This window comes from Dermacentor albipictus, chromosome 1 (assembly GCF_038994185.2).
Source record: "Dermacentor albipictus isolate Rhodes 1998 colony chromosome 1, USDA_Dalb.pri_finalv2, whole genome shotgun sequence".
Taxonomy (NCBI): domain Eukaryota; kingdom Metazoa; phylum Arthropoda; class Arachnida; order Ixodida; family Ixodidae; genus Dermacentor; species Dermacentor albipictus.
Window position 1 is genome coordinate 47,026,447 of NC_091821.1, and position 22,497 is coordinate 47,048,943.

A 22,497-nucleotide genomic window follows, 5' to 3' on the forward strand; every position below is an offset into this window, starting at 1 on the left:
AAGATATTTCATAGCCACCATATGGTCAATGGGCCTTACTTATTGGACTTATCCTGGACTGAACTGCCCGAGATGTTTAATATGCAACGCTAGTCGGCTGAAATCAACGTTTTGGGTAGTCCGGGACTGTCATGAATTGATAATTCAGCAGGACCAAGAAGCTCCTTCTGAGTAACAGGAATTAACGAACCTTAAAGGAAATGCTTTTGCGCCCTTCGTACAACAGAAGCAGTAGGTGGTGTCCCGATATCACCCCCCAGTGACGGTTACCTCTATAGAGAATCTGGAATACCATGGTTCTTGGCGTCAGAAACGACTGCAACGACCGAAAACGTGTCATGACATTCATGAGATTACAGGTGTCAGTGTCTGTGTCACTATGAGACTGCGTGCCAGGGAGAGAAGTGCACGTGTGATGTCATACAGTTCGCGCGGAAACGTTTGAAGTGAAGCGATAGTGGTGCAAGGACGGCGTGCAGCGTGCTTACTGTACTGAAACTGGTGACACCGCTTCGGCCATGAGAAAGCACGAAAGTAGGAGGCGAAAATTATCAAGGAACGTCAGCTGGTCATTATGGTAAATTATGACACAATAATATGTGATAACATTTGTTTTGTTCTGTTATTTTGTTTGCCATCAGTGAAGCAGAAAACTACAGGTCTTTTTTCTTCATTTTCGCGTCAGAAATGGGCAATTGGTTTGTCGCAACATGGCTACTTTTTTGGCTACATTTCGAAATTTTTCGGCTACTTTTTCTCCCAAAGACCTGGCGACCCTTGTAAGTGGACAGTACACAAGTCTATAGCCAATCCGATATAGCCATAAAATGTCTTACGGGTTTGTGGTGACAGTTGTCCCACCTGTTGTTGCGCTACTCTTGAGAAATAATGATGTCTATTTGTAATGGACAACGAGAGATTTGGATTTCTCCTTTGAAAAGCGATCACTGAAACTGTTGAAATACTTTAAACGACGTTCAAGGAGGAGGCATGTGAGCCGTATACGAGCTTTTTGTACGCAAGCGGAACTGTCCAGCTCTTCAAATCGACGGTATCTGTCTGAAGCCGCGAAGCAAGCAAATGAGGAAGGCGCCTGCAGGCATGGCGGAAGAGTTTTTCTTCTTCCATGCCTGGAGGTGAAGAAAATCGTGTACGAAGGAGTAAGAAGGTACGAAGGAGCGCGAGTGAGCGTCAAAGTGACGCTACCTAGAGGAAAGTGCAGGTGACGTTGAGCGAATGCAGGAAGAACAATCAAGGCGAAGCGTCGAGGAGGACGAAGATAGGCAGGGGCACGCCGGGTTGCGTTTTTATAATTGCTAGTAGGTACAGCGGGAAGTGGCGCTTTTGACGGCGCTCGACGTTTCTGCGCAGGCGTGAGTAAGAGCGAGTGCGAGAGAGAAAAGCTGGGGGCCTTTGATCCTTGAATATGTGACTCTGCCCAGGCACTGCGGTGAAGAAGTTTCTTTGGGCGTGTAGCAAGCGTTTGTCCCTAGGCGTGCCGGCATGGCGGAGAGGGGTCGAGTTTGTTTATACTCCGCCGCTGACTGCCCGCGCGGCGAGGCAGTGGGCACGGACGCCCCATTTGGTGATCACTGTCTCTGAAGGGGCAAGGTTCTGACTGGTGTTGTATAAGTCGTGGGTCACTTTGATAGTCGCGACGATAGATTACAGTTTTTAAAGCACTGCTCCAGGAGGGCACATGTAACCGGCAAACCGAGGCCTCTAGAGAACACCTGAGGTTATATTAAAGCAGGCGGCGCAGGATCTCCGGGGCACTCAAGCTGTAGCTAGGGGATCAAAACTGGAAGCAGGGTGGCCCGTGGGCTGGGGCCGCGGAGGCCGAAGCGTGCCAGGGGATGTTCGCATAAAAAATTGGCTATCGGCGAAAGCGGACAGCCGATCTTATACTCCTCTGGCACGCGCAGGCCTCTGCTTCTAGCTTTGATGTCCCCGTTGCCGCTTTGGCGTCCTGGAGGCGCCGCCAATAATGCGAAATAGTGACACGTTGTTTTAATTGGTAACCAACACGATTAAATAAATATAATTGCGTCGAGGCGCCAACTTGTGATGATACGTTCAGCACTACCACGCTCTGCGACTTCTGCCGGCGCTCCTAGGGACAAGCGCATACAACACGCGCTAAGAAGCTCCTCCGTAGTGCCTAGGCAGAGTCGTATATTCAAGGAGCAAACGTTCGCACATTTCCTCTCTCGCACCCGCTCTTACTCACGCATGCGCGCAAACGTCCGTCGTCTACGCAAGTGCCACGCACCGCTGTAACTACTAGCAGTTGGAAATACGCCGCCGGGTTTCGGTGTTTCTATTTACGCCCAATCCGAGTGCTCGACCGCTGCGCCGCCATGTGCCGCCCGGACGTGCCAAGTTTCTAGGTACTTTTTCGCCGAAGCGCTGGGGCACACACTCTAGATCCTTCTAGGTATTTGGTTTTATGTCTCTGGCTGTGGCGCGCAGTCTGCTCAGCCCAGCCCGCATTCGCAGAGTTTAGGTGGTGTAGGTAAGTTTTAAACTGAAATGGGCAAGCATTTCTATGCTTTTCCAACGAGAAAACCATCCCTCCGTCCGTCCCGTAAAGACGACCACTTTCGAGATAGCGCCCGCAGCAGCGAGTGAATTTGCCTTTGCGGTGCTTCTCGCTTCAACGCCAACGAAGGGGCAAGGACACAGGCCACGAAGCTATGAGCAGGCAGCACTCCTTGTGGGCATCGCAGATCGCTTTCACGGTGCGACCCACGCTGCGGTGCCATACGAAGCCCCCTTCCTGAGTACGTTCATGGTTTATAATGGTTCTACGCGGATCCATAAGGCGCTAAAGAGCGATAACGGTTCCTAATGATCGGAACGTCATCAGCGCACCTGGCGCCTCCACCTGCAGTACCTTGCTTGCGTCATCAATGCTCATTGCGCCACCGTCGGCACGAGTTCGTGTCGCCACTGCGCTGTTGTGAGCACTGGCCTAATCAAGTTATATAACATTGGTAAAGACACCGGGCTGCATGGAGGTCAGCAAGTAGCACAATGCTTGCGCATGCTTAGACAACTCCCCGAGGAGCTTCTGTGTGATTTTTTTTTGTTCCTGGAAGTCGCGTGATAGTTTATTTAATATGCGTCGTGTGTGCCGCCTGCGCCTTGCTGCAGTTTTGGCTGGAAGAGAGATAATGATGTAAGTAAGGAAAGGATGCTTTATTGCAGCGATGATATGGCTTATGGTGCGAGAAACCCTCCATTCCCCACGATTATCCCAGCTTTTGTAAATCAAAGCACCTTGCACACTACGGCCGACTTCTTATCACGTCCCTTTATCCCCGTATCCAGAACAAAAATTTCGTCCAGCGTTACATCAGCTTCCGCACGCAACTTTTATTTTTAAATATCTTAGGTTTCTAAATAGGTTTTGAAAAAAAAATTGGAGGACTCTTAAGCTTCGCCTTCAAGAGTGGAACGCGATAGCGTTATCCCACCCCGTTCGCACCGCCCACTCATCGCTAAGCATGCTCTTGACGAGACGAAGGGGAGAAGCGGGTGAGTGGCGCGCCACCTTTCGTGGCAGCGCCATACATTGCGAGGAGGGGGTCTTCTGTTCTTTGCCGCAAGATGGCTCTTCGTGTGCGCCAAGCGCAAAAGAAATGTAGCGGAAACGTACTTCGCTACTCGTTTAACTGCGACTTCTGTAATTTACATGCTCATAATTACCGATATACACCGCAGTATAACGTTCTACGGTACGTTTCTAAGGCAACACCGCATTCACTAGAGGTGCTTTTGTCCCGCTTTGAACACACGAACTCATGGCTGAGTGGTAGCATCTCCGTCACACTCTGGTGACTCTGGTTCGATTCCCACCCAGCCCATCTTGCAAGTTGTTTTTATTTATGAATTACCTTCCGGGATTTTTCGCTCACGGCAAACGCCGCCGACGCCGACGACACCGGCTTTCCTGCTACACGGGCTCCTTAACTGTGTCGCGTGAAAAACCTATTCTCTCATAGCGACAGCTAGCTGAGGAGATCGTGTGCCCAGGCGTGTAACATCTTCCTAGTTCCACCAAATACCCAGAAGGATCTAAGGCACTCACCGTGGCTCTTCGTGGAAAAAAGTACTTAGAAGTACCTACACGCGAGCGGCGCATGGCGGCGCAGCGGTCGAGCACTGCTCTTGGGTGCACCTTGGAACGCGTCGCCGGCTGACCTCCCCTAGCAGTTGCTAGAGGTATTGTTTGCGATACTGACGTACACTGTCGTCCTCTGGCGCCGTACGCTTTGTGTGCGAGTGAAAGCGGGCGACGGTGAGCCGACAATGGCGGCTCAATCTCACGTGCGCAAGGGGGGCAGCGCGCCTTTAGGTACCCAAATTTTCCGGAAGATAATCGTTTTTCCGTTAGGTTGCTCACAAACTTTCATGGAATTGATAAATCTTTTCGAGCCTTCCACCGAATAGATCAGCGGTGTAAATGTTTGACCACGGATTGTAGGGGACTTCAATGAATTCTATTTATCTGTATTTTGTCTACGTTGGCGTTAGAATTATGTAATGGGAATTGGCCAATAAATTGAATTAATTGTGTAAAATCATAATAATGTAATAGATTACGTGTAAAATCACAATTATGCAATAGATTACGCGTACTGTGATTTTGAATTCTGTTTTTGTGTATACTTAGCGAACTGTCGCATTGCGTTTGTTTTTCACCACACTGCTGCTCTGTGGGGCGTAGGGGGTTCTCAAGCTGCATTTGGCAGCTTTTTCCCTTCCTTCTTCTCATTCTGTAGTTTGTTTTGATAGAAATAAATCTATCTGTATCTGTATCCCGCCACGCGCATGACTCCGGGGGAGGGGAAGGGGGCGGAGCGTGGTACTTCGACCGCGCGCGGTCGCGCAGGCTTTATATGGAAAGCAGTATGCTTTGGGGGAACATTCTAGGTATTCCGATCGCTCGTAGCTATGCGTACGCTGTGTTCTCACTCAGTTTGTGTTGAAGCGTCATATCGCTCGCTGCTGCTGCCGCGATTCCTCTCGCCAGCATTTTGACAGCGAGTGTCCGCAGTCATCGAGTGTGAAGAGTTCACGCTTGCCTGTGCGCGCTGACACCATGCTAGTTATTTCAGTTAGTAAGCAAGTGTTTACAAGGGGGCCTTCTACTCCGGCTGCTACTGCGTATGGCGCGGCCGCGCGAGCCCTGTCTTGAATAAGATATGCGATGCGAGCAGTGTAGGCGTTCAGGCACACCGAGGGCCAATAGCATCGTGTGCTCTATAGCACCCTTACGCTTGCGTGTCACCCGCGTACACGAAGCAAAATGTCACTAAATTTTTTTAGTGGTATTAAGAGGAGAAATGAGTGTTAAAGCCATCGTCGTTTCAGCCGACCTTCATCTAGTCGTACCTATGAAGTCGTCGAAACATTCGACAAAAAACCCTTTGAGAGTCGTCGCTACACTATTGAAAATATTTCAGAAGCTGCTGGAGTGAATTGGAGCTCATGTGAGTGAATTTTGAATGTGGAATTAGGGCGGCATGAGATGCGTTGCCGCAATGTTTGTTCCCCGCTTTTTCCCAAAAGGCAAAAAAAACGTTTGTTTGATTTTGCACCAGGATTTGAAAAAAAATCAGATCGAAAGTGACCCTGTCCTCCTTTCGAAGAACGTTATGGGAGACGAAAGCTGGTGCTATGGATATGGCTCCGACACCAAGCAAATTTCCAGCCAGTTGTGGACGCCCTCACCAACACCGAATAAAACAAAACAAAAATATCCCACTTGCGCTAGTTCGGGTAAAGACGATGATTATCGTTTCTTGTTTTTCTTCAATTACGTCTGTGGAATTATGCAGCGTGAATTTACTTCTCCTGGACAGTTGACACTAACCAATTTTACTTGAAGATGTTAAGGCAACTGAGAAAGGATGTGGGAGGGAAAAGCGCAAAAATTGTGAAATGCGGGTGTCTGGTTTCTCCATCATGACAACACTGCAGCTAATACTGCAGCAGGTGAGACTTGGGCGTTGTTGAAGTAATAGTTGTTCTATTGCTGCGCACTGCTGCCAAACTTTGACTGTATGTTTGCATGTAATCGCTAAGAATGGCTGACAATGCTAAGGAAATTACGAAGGCTCTTGAAGACTTCAAAAGGGAAATGAAATTAGAGTTGCGTAGTGTGAAGGACAGTGTTAAATTTTGTAGTGACACGTGTGACGAAACAAAGGCAATCGGCGCTGACTTGAAGGCACTTCGACAGGAAATTGGTGAGCTGATTAAGTTCAATGAAACCCTGCAAAATGAAAACAAGCGCTTAACGTGGAGAGTTGAAGAGCTGGAGCAGTATCCCAGGTTAAATAACTTGGAAATAAAAGGCATCAAGTCAAACGGGAACCCTGTTGACATAGTCAAGAAAATCGGCGACGATCTAAAAGAACCAGTTGCTAGCCATGACACGTGTCACCGGATCCCAACGCGCAAGCCAGGCGAGACCAATATCTTGGTTCGCTTTGTTCGGAGAGATAAGCGTCAAGCGTTTCCTGCTAAGGCCAGGAAGCAAAATGTTACAAATGACCAGCTCGGCTTATCTGGGACCGACAGCGTTTATGTGAACGAGCATCTTACGCAGTCTAACAAACAGCTGCTTTGTGCTGCTATTGCCCGCAAGAAAGTGGCATGGAAGTCTGTCTGGACGAGCGGCGGCAAGGTTTTCGCGCGGAAGGATGAGCACATGGACGCTGTTAGGATTCAGGGTCTGGCTGATCTGGCGAAGATGACTAGATAATAACATTGCTTTTGCAACATGCTCATCATTCCTGACTTATCACGATGCTTTTTCCACCTACCTGCACTACATACAATACTGATCATTTTAATTCTAGCTTTAAAAGTACCAGCTAAATATATTTTTCGCTTTTCATTTAAATATTCGTAGCATGAAAAACAAGCGCGATGATCTTGATTTATTTCTAGGGTCGCTGTCAGTGAAGTTTGATGTTATGCTTTTTTCTGAATCATGGTTCGTTACTGATGGTGACGAGTGTTGTTTCCATGACTATAATTACAATGGTTTATCAAGGCCCCATGGAAGAGGTGGTGGCCTTGCTGTATATGTTAAAAAGATGTCATTCGCACTCTGTGGTTAGCGATGTTACAGTCACAAATCCCAACGTTGAGTGCTTAGCTATATCGTTACAGAATATTATCGTTGTTGCTTGTATAGACCCACTCAGGGTAACATATCAAACTTTTTTGAGTTCTCAGAAAGCGTTTTCACTTTTCTCGACTCTACTAAACTACCTTTCATTTTAATGGGTGATTTAAACATTGACCTATTATCAGATGATTCTCATTGCAGAGCCTCATTGCTTCTTACGCATGTGTAAACTATATAAACTATATCACTTTGCCTACTAGAATATCTTGCAACACGGCTACTTTATTAGATATCTGTATCTCAAATGTTCAGCCTCCACACACTGAATCTGGTCTATTATCTTTGGATATTAGTGACCATTTGCCCATATTTTGTTTTATACCTCTCAGATTAAATCGTGTAACAAATGCGGTTACGCATATGACCAGAGATATTAATGATTTTGCTCTCAACGAGTTTTGTAAACTAATCGAAGGTACTAACTGGGAATCTATATACGAGATATCTGAAGTTAATACAGCATATTCTGAGTTTATTGATATTTTCTTAACCCAATATAACGCAGCTTTCTCACAAATAGAGAGAAAAATTAATGTTAAGAAGTTTAAGAAGCCTTGGATGAACAAATCACTTTACTCAAAGATAAGAAACAAAAATAATATCTATGATGAGTTTCTCCATTGCGGAGATCTAGCTCTGCTTTCTCAATTTCCACAATTTAGAAATGAACTTAACAAAGACTTAAATATGCGAAATCTAATTATTGCATAAGCCATTTTTCTCGTATACAAAATGATAGTCGTAAAGTTTGGCAAGAGGTTAACAACTTGAAGAATAAAACAAAATGCACACAACGTAGTGAAATAATTACAGCTAATGGTTGATTAACTGGCCGTGAGCTATCAAACGCCCTGAATGACTACTTCATTAATGTTGGTTCACCAAATCTTTTTAGGCATACTCCGGTTGATAGTTTTATGGGCCTCACCACTCTACTGAATTCTATAGCACTCGCACCAACAACTCCTCAAGAAGTAGCTACATTAATATTTTCTTTAAAGAATGATGCATCCGCTGGATATGACGATATAAAGTAATTCCCCTGAAGTATGTATGCACCGTTATATGCGACGTCTTGTCATACATTATAAACCTTATGTTGTCAACAGGTGTTTTTCCTGACAAATTAAAATTGGCCCGAGTGGTTCCAATATATAAAAATGGTGACATAAATAAACTGTCTAATTACCGACCTATTTCTGTACTACCTGTTCTACCAAAAATTTTTCAAAGCGTTATTAATTCAAGGGTAGCCAATTTTCTCCATAAATACAATGTCATTGCTGATTCACAGTATGGGATTATAAAATATAGGTCCACGGAACAAGCGCTGTTAGTTGTTAAAGACAAAGCAATAGATAAAATTGAATGTAAAAAAAAATATACGCTCGGTCTATTTTTAGATTTTCGCAAGGCCTTTGATTGCGTACATCATGATACTCTCCTTAAGAAGCTTTGCGACTACGGGGTTCGCGGTATTGCGTTGAACCTGTTGAAAAGTTACCTGAGTAACAGGTCGCAATACGTACGAACAAATAACATCTCCTCCGATACACAGACAATAATGCATGGTGTCCCGCAGGGATCAATACTAGGGCCTTTATTATTCATTACATACATCAATTACCTAGCCGATATATATAATTCTCCAGATCTGGTAATGTACGCTGACGACACAAATCTTTTCTCTTGCTCCCGCTCATTACCCGCCCTCCAAAGTATGGTTAACGCTTATTTACTGAAGTGATTGGGTACACGTAAATAAACTTAGTTTAAATATAAATAAAACAAAATATATTCTTTTCAAGCCGATCAACACCATGGAACGTTATTCTATACAGATTTATTATGATAATACACAAATAAGTCAGGTTTCTTCTCAAAAACTCCTCGGCGGGTGGTTTAATGAAAATTTCTCTTGGTCTGTTCATATCTCAAAACTTGCTTCTGAACTAAGCAAAATTGTTGGTCTGCTCTTTAGGATATCTAAACTTTTGCCTTTTTGGTTAAAGGTGTACATGTATAACCCACTGTTTTTCTCAAAACTGTCATATTGTAATCTTGTATGGGGTACGAGTACGTCTTCAAATTACCATAAACTACTACTGCTACAAAAAAGAGCATTGCGTGCTATTGATGGCTATTGCGGCGCACCACTGTAATTACGTACAAAATCCTTGTTTGTTGAACATAGCATACTACAAGCTGAACAAGTGTATTATCTACGGCTGTTGCAATACATTCATAGAAACAGTTTGTACTTTATTGCTAACAGTATCATAAATTACAACCTTCGTGAGGTAAAACTACATATACCGCGAACGCGCACGAATTATTGTAAACAAAAGATAAATTTTCAAGTAGCCAACGCCCTCAACAAATTTCCCTTTAGAGATGATTTCTTTTTATCTAAAAATGTGTTCAAGAAAAATATGAAACGACGTTTGATTGAAGGCGAAATTCAAATGTAAAAAAAATGTATCTACCGTTTGTTTATACATATGTTTCTCTCTATTTTTGTTGCAGACAAGTGCTGCAGTTGCATGTTTTCATGTCTTAATTCACCAGTCATGTACGCATTGTATTTGTACGTGTATAACTTTGAGTGCTTGCATATTACCTTGCACATGTTTGTATTTTTCCCGAATTAAGTTTCACTGTGCGCATTGTAGCGTTGTTTTGACATAGTTGTCGCGCCTTCTATGTACATTTTTTTTTTGCTTTTACATTGTTGCTGCCAATTGTATGGGTATCGGGGCCTCGTCAGGCCTTGCTGCCTGTTGTCCCGGTCCCCTCTTTTCCTTGAAAAGAAGAATAAACTTCACTTCACTGCCTTTGCTCTGACGTGATATTTAGCCTCTCTGCAATAGGCTAGCGTTCTCCATGCACCGTTCTTATTGGACAGAGTTCCCTTAGAAGAAATTGAAATAAAAGAAGGAGATTTACTAGTTTGCACGAGTTGAAGACTACTTCACAGGGGGCCACTTAATAGGAGAAGCTCCAGAGTTGCTCCGAAGAGTGGGAAAGAAGGTTGAACAAGTGTGTTGACTCCGTTGGAGAGTACTTTGAAGGAAACTTCGGTCTATTTCACACACACACACACACACACACACACACGCACACACGCACGTACACACACACAGATATATATATATATATATATATATATATATATATATATATATATATATATATATATATATATATCATTCGGAGACAAGCCGATTGTCTTTGGGTACCCGTCGTAGTTTTCCGCCGTGCTACTGAGTGACGCTTATTCGTATAGTATCACGAAGGTTGGAATCCCTGCGATAACTTCTACGTCCTCGGATGAGAGTGCGCTTTCACAAAATACCTGCCATCAGTGGCCGACGTGTTTCGGATGAGTGCGTCACAGTTAAGTCACCGCCAGTGCTACGTTTCGTGGATCTGTCATGATCCACGAACTGGATATGTGCGCGGAAATGCCACCGTCGCTGCCAGGAATATAATCTGCGTCATGTTGCTGCAGTACAACACCAAAGCCGGGCCATTAATGTTGTGAATGAGCTGTTAACCAAATTTTCTAATTATTTAACACACCACCTGACTAGGTCACTGGAATGAACAGGCAGCCATTTATGATTATCTATAGATATGGCTGAGCAGAAATGGTTCTATCGTGAACCCCCATAAAACAATGATGGGCTACTGGGGCGAGCTCCACCAATGGAAAAGCTGGCACCACCGCACCGGCGTGACGTGCCATGAGGGATCACGTGGACACAGCGGTCGCGTCGGCTGCTTCGGAAGCGCTGAAGCGAGCTGAAAACGAAAGTTTAAAGCCCCACCTGCGTTGCCGTTCTGATTAAGTGGTAAGGCTCTCCCGCCTTGGGTGTCTGTTTGATAACATTTGAAAGCACTAGAATAGGCAATGGCAACCTTTAAAGGCGTGCATCATGGTAGGCTACTGTTCGGTGCAGCAGTGCCGGACGTACGCAACGGAGCCCAGTGTCAGCCTTATTCACACGTAGCCGCAGGAGAAGAAGCTGTGTGAAGCTTGGCTTGCGAAACTTAGAACCGGCAGGCAGTCATCCGCTACAACTCGAGTGTGCAGCAAGCACAAACGCGAGGAAGATTTCTAATACGGCGTCGAAGCTGCGTTGTTCGGTGAGTTGCAGAAAGCGCGTGCGCTGCCGGGCTAATGTCATGAAGTTTATGCCTATTAGCTTGTTGATGCTGGATACTGGAAAGTTCACAGTAAAGGAAAGGGAACCATAAAAACACACAAAAAGGGGCATGACATGTGCTCACGCTTGTTTAGCACCAAACAATGAAATGTACTGGATTAAATAAACGGAGCAGCGTGTAACTGCTCGCTGAGAAGACCGATAAACATACAGTGCGAGGCAACATGAGAAATAATGGTATTTAAACGTCCAAGACCTTAGAAAAACTGAAGATTCAATCGTTGTGAAGGGATATCCCAAGTCGCCCTGGTCGGTGTCGAACTCCTATAGTTGTAACGAAATTAATTTTGAACAACTCTGATAGTTTCCACGCAGCGCTGATTGCTTGTGTGCTGTCAAATGCTCATATGCGGCGGCCTAAAGCTCAGGGCACGATGCTAAAACGCTCTCGCCGTGAAAGGGAAGCATTGTGCGCGTACATGAATGCAGGCGCATAGTCGGTCACCGCAAACCGTGCGATCGCTGAATTGAGGCCTCATTCTGTTATATTCCATTTAGTTATGCAGAGAGCCCACAATAGGAGCATATTTCACATAGCTTGCTGGCAGCATTTGTCTGCCTTTCACGCAAGAAGCCGGTTTGGGGGACTCCATCGCGGCGACCGCGCGCGATGCCGTTCACTGTACGTATTCGGTAAAGACATAGCGTCTGTAAATCATTCTGTGCTTTCAGTTGGCCCAAGATTATTATATCGACAGTCAAAAACTTCCCTCGTTTTGAGACTACTTACAGAAATGTCCAAGAGGGCTTCCGCGTGGTGTTTTTATTCAGAGCCGTAAGCCGAAATTGTGAGTAGCGCGCCGCGTGATCCCTCATGCTACGCAAGGGAGGCGCGTCCGACATATGCCGACTCCGTAACTCCTCGCCCCCAATAATTGTCAGAATTTTTCTGTACTGCAATATTTTTTTTTTTTGCGTCGGATTCCTTTGTATCAATGTGTGCAACTGTACACCGGTGACTTCGTTAAGAAGCCTTCATACGCCCCCATGCTCGTAGGCGCGATTATGAAGTCTCCTATGACAGCGTGGAAGGGGCCCGCCATCTATGAACCAATTCCAGAAGCAGCACTGGCTTGGCAGGTTCTTGAAGGTCACGATGGAGATAATGGGAGCGCGTCACGCCGAGAATGTCCGAGTTTAGAGCCTCTGCGCTATGTGCGGCAAAGAGTACACTATACTTGTGAGGTTGTACGCATAGCGTCATGTATGCTTAAATCGCTGCAGTAGGTGGCGGGCGCATGCTCGCGATAGTTATTCAATGTACCCACAATTAAACAGTTAGGCTGTCACTGTTGAAAGGGTAAACATAAGTAGGGAGATCATGGAAAGAAAAGTACATAGAATGCAAAAAAAAAAAATGTCAGTGGCGACTTAGCGGTAAATGCGAGAGTAATGCCCTACTGGCAGTATACGTCACATTTATCGCGTCGCACATATATATATATACAGGTAGCTTGTTATTTGATCATTCGCCGCTTGAAAGAGTAATGCACACAAAATATCTCGGAATATGCTTAAATGAACAACTACTTTTCCACAAGTATATTTATAAGCTTAGACGGCCACATTTATAATCTTATATTACCACTAGCTGTCATGAGCCAGCGTCAAGAAAAAAGTTACGGGTGGGACACGCGTTCTGGAAGATGCGGGCGCTGAGAAAGAAGCAGTGGAGACTGAGCATTCAGACTTTAGGAGGATGACACTGCCTTGTCCAACCCTCTGTCTTGCTGACGCTGTGCACGCCAATTGTAATTTCGGGCGTGTAGACAAGGTGTCCAACGTAACTTTCGCCAGGGTTTAAAATATGCTGATGCACTCTAAGACGACGCCACCAAATGCACGTTGCTTTATTGCATGTAGTAAATCACACTGTTTTTTGTATCCTGCTTACTTGCATAGTTAGTCAACCTTAATGAACCAAATTCTGAATCCCAGTTAGACGGCTTAATTTCCAGTTGTAAAAATCCAGTTAAAAAGTTGTAGAGCGGTTGGCTAAACGTCCGATTAAACTGTTTATAACTTTCTATCGATTAACTGTTAGTGTTTTTCCGCTTACTCTTGCTGCCCGCGAAATAACAATAAAAAAGACACCACGTGGCATACCTGCTTGCGCGCCATGATTGCAGCGCTCCCAAACGTTCCGTTATAGCAGTGCAACTGGGCTGCTATAACGGTTGCCCTGTTGCCTTTTAAGCGGCAGCGCACACTGCTACATGCTATGTTCGTTTGTATGCGCAACGTTTGGGAGCACTGCTGCGACAACAGAGCACAGTGTCAGTGCAGAGCGTCCAGACAAAAATCGGAGAATCCTTAATTACCAACACCGTTTGAGTAATCAAACAATTTTTGATATATTTAATCAAATTGTAGTATTTATTGTCTTCTACTGCAGTATATATATATATATATATATATATATATATATATATATATATATATATATATATATATATGCTAAGGTTGGCAGATGTGTGCGAGGGACAATTACCAGTAACGTGGCGGATCCTCTCCTACAGTAGTATGGCACACTGCACAACGACAAAGGAATGTGAAATGAACGCATTTGAATTGATCGTTCGCTTTTCCGCCATTCGTGTGCCCCGCAGGAGAGACATACAGGCCATCCTCAGCTCGTGTCGTCGAGAAACCATCGCGCTTCGAGCGGTGCGTGGAGGATGCACGGGGAGCGGCAACGGTTACGGCTTCAAGACGATGGAAGTGAAGACGTACAACGAGCAGCAGAAGAGTCACACCAGGTACCACATTGTGCAGGTAATCACGCGCGTCTCGCCACGTCGTCGTGGAGCATACGGAAAGGGGATACGTCCGGGATTTTGTAAAAGCACGCGGAAGTACTGCCTCTTGGTATGCGAGTAGGGCCAAAGGCTGACGAAAGGCCATAGAGATCTGTCATGGGTACTTGTGGTAAAGAACACGGGGCGCTTCATCGAAAGAGCACCCCCGTTGACCTGAATAAATGTATTATTAACAGGTTAGGTGAACGGCTGTAATAGTCTCCTGATCATAGTGTGGTCATAAATAGAGCCGTGATATCAAGATTGTAAAGGTGTTTATTGGCCACCAGCGGTTGGGCCGACCGTCAGCGCAGTGCACGAACTCGGCACGAGCGGCGTTCCCCGAGAACAGTGCTGGAGAGCTTGACCCGGAGAGTGCTGAATGAGAGGCTGGCCCACTATAGTGTTTCTCTTCTTCGCTACAATTACCCCCGGAAAGGAAAAGGGAGCCGTCCGGCTACCTAACAGCTGCTCAATATGACTGTACGGCTTGAGGCGTTCGACGTTGACAATGTCTCGTCCACGACTGCGCAAGTCCGAACATGGTTCAATGGGTTTGATCACGTAGTTAACGGGGGATGCGCGCTCGACGATACGGCATATGGCCCTTCATACTTGGGCATTAGTTTTGAAGAGAGCCCAGTTGCAGCGGAAGGAACGGAAAGCCACACTAGCGCTCCAGGAAGGAAGGTGGGTGTAGAGATGGTGTCTCCGCGAGTGCTCTTCTGGCGCTCCTAGTCACTGGAGGTAAAGGCACGTGCCAGATCGTGGCACTCTTCAGCATGTCCTGCTGTGGCAGGACATGCTGACGCAAATTGCGAGCAAATTCAGATGCATCCGGCCGGTATAGTAGAATTGTGTCGATGGTGTGCGCAGGGTGCCTACCGCACAGTAAGAAAAAGGGCGTAAAGCCGGTGGTGCTCTGAGTAGCGGTGTTGTACGCATAGGTCACGAAGGGCAGAATGACGTCCCAATTTGTGTGGTCGGGGGTGACGTACATTGCAAGCACGTTGCCGAGCGTGTCGTCGAAGCGTAAGGCCATTCGTTTGAGGTGGTTCGCAGTAGTGCGATGAACAACGTGACTCTCTTTAAGAATGGCTTCAATACTTCGGATAGGAAGACACGTCTGCGATCACTGAGCAGTTCCTCAGGTGGTCCAAGACGCAAGATGAATCGATGAAGCAGGAAGTAGGCAACATCGCGCGCTGTAGCTACCGGGAGGGTGGCAGTTTCGGCGTACAGCATGAGGTAGTCAACCGCCACAATGACCTAGCAGTTTTCAGCCGATGTCTGGGGAAGGAGCCCATATAGATAGATGCTGACGCGCCCAAACGGCCAGGTAGGGCAAGGTAAAGGTTGCAGACCGGCTGGAGAGAGGATGGGTGGAGATTTCCGGCGTTGACAATCGGGGCAAGAACGAACATACTTCTGAACGTCGCTGTACATCCCTCGCCAGTAGTACCGCTGTCGAAGGCGCTAATAAGCTTTGAAAACTCCCGACTGTGCACACTGTAGATCGGCGTGGAAAGCCGCGCATATGTCGGAACGGAGACTGCGAGGTACTACTAACAACCACTGGCGCCCGTCGGGGTTATAATTGCGTCGGTGGAGCAGGTTGTCGCGAATGGCAAAATGGTGAGCTTGACGACGCAGCGTGCAAGTGTTTGGTGGTGCTGATGAGCCAGAAAGTAAGTCTAAAGAGAGGTAATCCAATGGTCCTTGCGCTGCTCAGACGCGATGGTGGTAAGGTCCAGCGAAGGAACGGTAAAGTAGGGTAGTGATGGCGAAGTGCCCATCGGGCAAAACGGCTTGGGGGAGCTTTCAAGAACGACGGCCAACACAGGGCATGGTTATCCGTGATTACATCAAATGGACGGCCTTACAAATAAGGCTTGAACTTGGTGAGAGCACAGATAATGGCCAGGCATTCTTAGTCTGTTACAGTGTAATTGGTCTCAGCTTTCGTAAGTATAATACCTGCATAAGCCATGACATATTCAGGAAACCACTGTCTATGCTGGGCAAGAACAGCGCCGAGGCCAACACCGCTGGCATCTGTGTGCACCTGGGTAGCGGCTGTCGGGTCGTAATGGCGCAAAATTGGCGGGGATGTAAGCAAACGACGGAGCTTTGTGAAGGCTTCGTCGCACTCGGATGACCACGAAGTGAGGGGCCCGTTGCTTCTAAGCAGGTTCGTCAGGAGTGATATGATGACAGCGAAATTGCGAATGAAGCGCCTGAAGTACACTCTTAAAAAAAGAGAGCGAAAACGCAGCAACTAGCCGTTTTCCTCTTTCAGGCCGGCGAGTTCCTCCTTCCCACGCACTTCACATGTCGCGCCCTCTTGTGGCAAGCAAAAGGGGAGGGGCGTTTCTCCCTTGGGTGCGTATCTTGCGTCGCCGCCGCCGGTGACCCGAACATCGGCTGCAATAACTTCTTTTCGACGGAAAGTATGTTCAGTAGCATAATCGGAGGCCTAAACCTTTCATGAGAAGCTACCACCGCAGTGTCAAACCTCTAGCTCGAACGGGAGCTGCGATACGAGAATAGTTCAACTCAAAGGAACGCCTGGCTGCTGATGCACAGCGAGACAAGCCCGTATTCAGCCATCTCGGCCTAGACACCGCAGATATCAGCCAACCTGTCTCTTTTGGCGCGTGAAATTAGGATTAACAGAAAGATAAGCATTCTCAAATGTATGCATTTACCCGCCGTGGCTGCTCAGTGGCTATGGTGTTGGGCTGCTGAGCACGAGGTCGCGGGATCGAATCCCGGCCACGGCGGCCACATTTCGATGGGGGCGAAATGCGAAAACACCCGTGTACTTAGATTTAGGTGCACGTTAAAGAACCCCAGGTGGTCAAAATTTCCGGAGTCCTCAACTACGGCGTGCCTCATAATCAGAAAGTGGTTTTGGCACGTATAACCCCAAGTATTATTATTAAATGTATGCATTTGTGGCCTCATTGAAGCACCATCCGCGACGGCTTCGAAGCGAAAGCAAAATGCGTTTGCTTACGCCGTCGGAACGTAGCTGGGCGGTGTGTGTGCTTCACCGCCGCAAGCGACGCCGTCAAATCCACAGCTCGCACACAAACCGCCGCCAGAGCAACCTGCCGCCAGAGCGAGGAGGCGCTCGAGCGCAACATGCAACCAGATATACAGCTGTATATCCAGCGTCACTTGCGTGCCGGTTCGTCTGCGTCGATCTCCACCCGCCAGCGGTGGCTTCTCCGTGATACATCGTGCAGCGCGCACGACAATACAGAGACAGGAAGCACCGACGAACAATAGAAGATGTATTTCCTAAAAGGTGGGGTACAAGCAAACGTTCAAACAGAAAGTATCCAGAAAATAAATTTGAAAAATGCTTTTACAAATTTCTGACTTCCGCGTTGCAGTTTCGCACATACGGCTGTCGGGGTCTGTGAAGAAAAGGAGACGCTCTCGAAGATAACGTGTAGAGAGATAATTGAAACTACAAAGTACGAAAACCGTAATGAAAGGCACAAGGGTACGGGACAAACGGATATGCATGACCAGACTTGAACGGGAGACCAAGCTAAGGACACACATGGGCACGGCAGCGTTGTGCACTGTGTCGAGTGTAGGGATTCTAGAAAGCTGCAGGGCAGTGTCGAACTCGAACATCGGTACGAAGTGAAACCACCCTCGCTCTAGAAGAAAGCACGACTACCACGGCGCGGCAGACACAGCTTTGCAGTAGAAGTGCTCGGAGAGAGACGGCATGCACCAAAGTCAAAGCTATCCTTCCCGGTCACTTTTCGCGAGGGTTACGCTCCAGCCACTGTATTTACGCTACGGTTATAGTAGTTGTAGCCTAGTAGACTGTATCGCAACAATCTTCGTTATCAAGACTCTCCTAGAAATGGATATAACACAACAGACACCAGCAGTTAGCCTTCTGATGTCGTCAATGGTGAGCGGGGCCAGTCACGCCAACCGCGGTGAGTAATCTTTGGTTCTCGTATGTAGTAGTATCCTAACATCACGGCGAGTAACTTGTATCATAGCCTCCTTTGATGCAGTGCTAGTATTTACGACCGCTCTCCTCCAATGTCCTTACAAATCGCACGCAACTGCTCAGCGTGTAGCAGCGAATCACGTCCTCGACGTTACAGAATACTTTTAGCCTGTGGACAGGAAGGCAAAACATGATTTCGAAGGCTTGCTCGAAAGCGGTGGCTTCAGCGTCCCGGTCAGATTCATCCCTACACTATACGCCCGGCCTCAGATATGTGCCGCGGGATTCGCCGCCACAGCGCGCGCCGGCTCGCACGTGCCCGTTTTGCAGCGGCGTACGGACGCGGCGGATAGCAGATTGTTTGCCATTTCTGTATGAAATTAGCTGAGAAGACGTTGAAGCGATCTCAACAGAATGTATTTTGTAAACGTCAGCGGTACATGAAGCGCCATCCGCTACGGCTTCCAAATGAAAGGCTTAGATTGCCGTCGCCACCGTGCTGATTATTGAAAGTCGCTTGTCAAAAGCATTCATTATACTGCGGTTTTATATTAACAGCTCTTTCTGAATTTGCCGTGCCTATCTGTTGACTATGCCCAAACAAGTATTATATCTAAATTTCTTGCTGAAGTACATATACAGAGTCACTCACTGGCACTACTATGCAGGTTGAAACATTATGGCTATATAGGTTCCAAGGCATATGGATGTAGATAGCTCGAGCAGTGTTGTGTATGTGTTGTGTGTCGTGGGTGCTCTGTTCTGCGCAGTCTGTGTGATAGTGCTCCGTGTTGCTCTGTTGTGCATAGTATGACTGTGAAAGTGTTGTTTGTTCCTCTGGCGGGACCTTGCCGAACGGAAAATGCAAAATAAAATGCGGGCATTTTTTTGTCAGCTTTTGGCACCATCTATCGGGCCGCGCAGTAACTATACGGTTCAGTAATTTGAAGCCTCTCCAGCTAGCGCTACGTGCATAGTTTACATAAGCGTATGTGGGTGTGTGTGTGACGGATTGATGTGTGGATATCCCTATGTCTACGTAAGTTCAGCGCCGCGATGTTCTAGCGATGCTATTCCTTCGCGCGCTTCGACAGTGGTTAGAGCGACGCTCCGCCCGCGTTATGAACATGATCTGCTGGCCGTCAATGGTGGGTGATAAACGTGGCAGTCGAGCGGAAGGCATCGCTACAAAATCGTGTCGTACTTGCACCTGGTTCCTTGTAAGGGCCAAAGTAAAGCTTAGCGAGATTGTTCTTTTTTTTCTGGTTTGCAAGTATCAGTAACATACACTATGCTTATGACGCGCTCGTTGTTTTTCAGCTGCGAACCAGCACATTTCGTAGGCCTAGCTGCATCCATCGCTTCGCTTGCCTGGAATCGGCCATGTTGGTTTTGGAGAGGGAGGAACCGTTGCTCCCATGCATGAGTGAGGAAATTTGCTCCATTTAAAGACAAACATAGGGGACATCGCCGTTCCTCCCTTAATGGAGCAAGGGTCACTCCTCTTTTTCTTAGAGTGAAGGAACACAGACAGGTGAAATTGCGAAATTCTTTCACGGGCGTTGGCTTAGGGAATTCGGCGACGGCCCGAAGTTTGGCTGGATCGGGGAGAATTCCATCCTTGGATACGATGTAACCTAGAATTGTCAGCTGCCGAGCAGCAAATCGGCACGTCTTGAGGTTTATTTGTAGCACTGCGTTTGTTAAATACGTTAAAACAGACCGGAGCCGTTGAAGGTGCGCGGTGAAGTCAGGAGCAAAAACAACGTCGTCAAGATAACACAAGCAGGTGTGCCACTTCAAGCCGCGCAGAACTGTGTCCATAAAGCGCTCAACTGTTTCGGGCGCATTACAATGTCCAAAAGGCATTACGTTAAATTTGTATAAGCCGTCGGCTGTGATAAAAGCTGTCTTCGGCCAATCGGCGTCCGCCATGGGTATTTGCCAATACCCTGAGCACAAATCTAGAGATGGAAATAATTCTGTGCCTTGTAGACTGTCAATCGCGTCGTTTATGCGCGGGAGAGGGTAGGCGTCCTTGCGAGTGATCTTGTTGGGGCAGCGGTAGTCCACACAAATCAGCGAAAGTGAGCGACGACGGGGAAAAGGTGAACGGCGGGTAGTTGTCGGGCTCAATGTCGGCGACATAGCCGATGGGGGGCCGTAAAGCCTGTTTCACATGATGCGATTTTCGTCGCACCGGAAGTACGATTTACGTCGTTTGCGATGAAAATCGCAGTCGCAGTGCCGACCCCCCGATTTTCGGCTGCGACCAACCGGTTGGTCGCGCTGTCGCACCGTCGCACCGATCGCTGCGATTTTCCGTCGAAATTGCGCGGAGAGCTGTCAACGGAGCTATTTCGCCGGTTTCTTTTGGAAAATGGCGTCTCGCCCGACAAGTGCAATGCGCGGAGACGCGAAGGGAGAATAAAAAACTTGTACCGCAGATTGCATTCTCCGATTGCTATGCGTTTGTTGACACGCTACACAGCAAATGAAGTGCATTTTCACGTTTGCTTCGTACGCCTTTGCGAGTTGTCAGTGCTAGGAGGTGTTCGATCCCCAGCAGACGACGAGGTTGTCACAATTTTCTTTTGTTGAGTAGCATGCAAAAATCGCGCTTACGGAGCAGCTTGAATTATTTCTACCTCGGCAAGGACAAATGACAAGACAGCAAAGTACCCGAAGTTTCAACGTTGCACTGAACGCGGTACCGTTCAGTTGCATTTTCTTGTCGGTTTTCAAGCACGAATTTCCCTATGCATCTTGAAAGCTTATCTTGCCTCTTATTAAATTTGACAGAGCAAAAGTGTAGGCTATCGTAATGAATTCGCTACGATAGCATTAAATCCGTGGCTTGAATAAAATATTACATGCACGTTAAGTTGCACCTCTTCTCTGGAGAATTTTTTTTTCTTGCACAAAAACCAATATACATTGACTATGTTGCGGACTTTGTATCCTTACTGCATCTGTATGAACACTTGCTCTGCAAGGTAATTAACTGTATAGCTAGTATATTAAGTAAATTGCTTGCTATAGTGGCACAGTGACAACGTACCCTCCTGCACAATTATGTAGAACTCGTGCAACAATGCGAAAAGCAGGCAAACGGCCTGTTCTTGTGGGGATAAAACAGTATAAAACGACACGCTGAGCAAAAGAAAATCAAAACTGTGCAGTGAAGTCAGCCAGTACAAGCAGTTCTTGCACGTTCACAGCTGATCAAGTGTGCAGAAACATTCGTGCCTTACATGTTTCTAGTAAGTTTCTAATAAGTTTGTGATCAGATATATTAGTGTGTAAAACCATATAACGATATCCGCTGCGATTACTATCTTTATAAGTAATGAAATACCATGCTACTTGCAAGAACATATATCACCTGAGGATTTTAGAACAAATTTCTGCATTTCAACTATACACAATATGTGGTTTATTCAATAAAAGACCACAAACTGGGCTTTTTTGCAATGACAAACTTATTCCAAACTTTACTTACATACAGGCACGGAAAAAAATTATAGACAGAACTATTCAATTTGTTCACCTGCCACTGTGGCTATAGCATTCTGCTGCTAACACAAGGCAAGGGATTGATATGCCAGCCATGGAAGTCGCATTTCGATGGGAGTCGTAGGTGAGAAAAAAAGCTCTTACACTTCGATTTAGTTCATCACCTTTTATTGAACCCTTACACTTCAAAATACTACTGCATAGGGGAGCATGCTTATGCAAAATTTAACACCAATAGAAAGCAAAGGGCAGAATTGTAAAACAACCATCTTTCGTGATAATTCGAGTGTGTAAATATTGATTGCATCAATATGTATTGTTCAACAGCACTGCACAAATAAGCATGATCAGGTATAGCAAGTACTGTGTCAGGAAGCTGGTTCTACAGATGTATGAATGTCAAGGCATGAATGCTCATACTACGTCGCACACATAGCACAAAGAAAACCTTTTTCAAGAGTTGTCCCTTCTGGCAGTAATGAGTGGGCCATAAGCAGCAGAAACTTTATCGCAGGACATTGTGTAATACCGCTTATGAAAGAATGAAGAGAGTGAAGAGGCTTTTAACAGCAGTACCTTATGCTGCTCTAATAAGAGGAACGATGAGCAAAAACATTTCTGGTAGAGCACTTAAACAGTAACTTTCTGCGAGACAGAAAATTCCAGGTCAGAGTTGGAGGTACATTTGGCCCACACACACCAACAACACGGGCATTCTACAAGAAACACTACAGCCTATGGCGTATTACAGTCTATGTGAAA

At 46.5% G+C, this 22,497-nt stretch overlaps 1 protein-coding gene across 7 annotated transcripts in view; it reads left to right on the forward strand.

Moving 5' to 3' along the window:
* The window catches only part of LOC135905851 (microtubule-associated serine/threonine-protein kinase 2-like), a 92,256-nt gene that overhangs the window by 55,233 nt on the left and 14,526 nt on the right, over nt 1-22,497 (forward strand). For 5 of the 7 annotated variants that reach the window (XM_070541422.1, XM_070541426.1, XM_070541429.1 and 2 more), the window contains one exon: nt 14,046-14,195. In XM_070541422.1, coding sequence (XP_070397523.1) covers nt 14,046-14,195 — 150 coding nt within the window. Of the gene's footprint in view, nt 1-14,045; nt 14,212-22,497 lie in introns of all 7 variants that reach the window. The other 2 variants (XM_070541436.1, XM_070541430.1) reach the window with 1 other exon arrangement.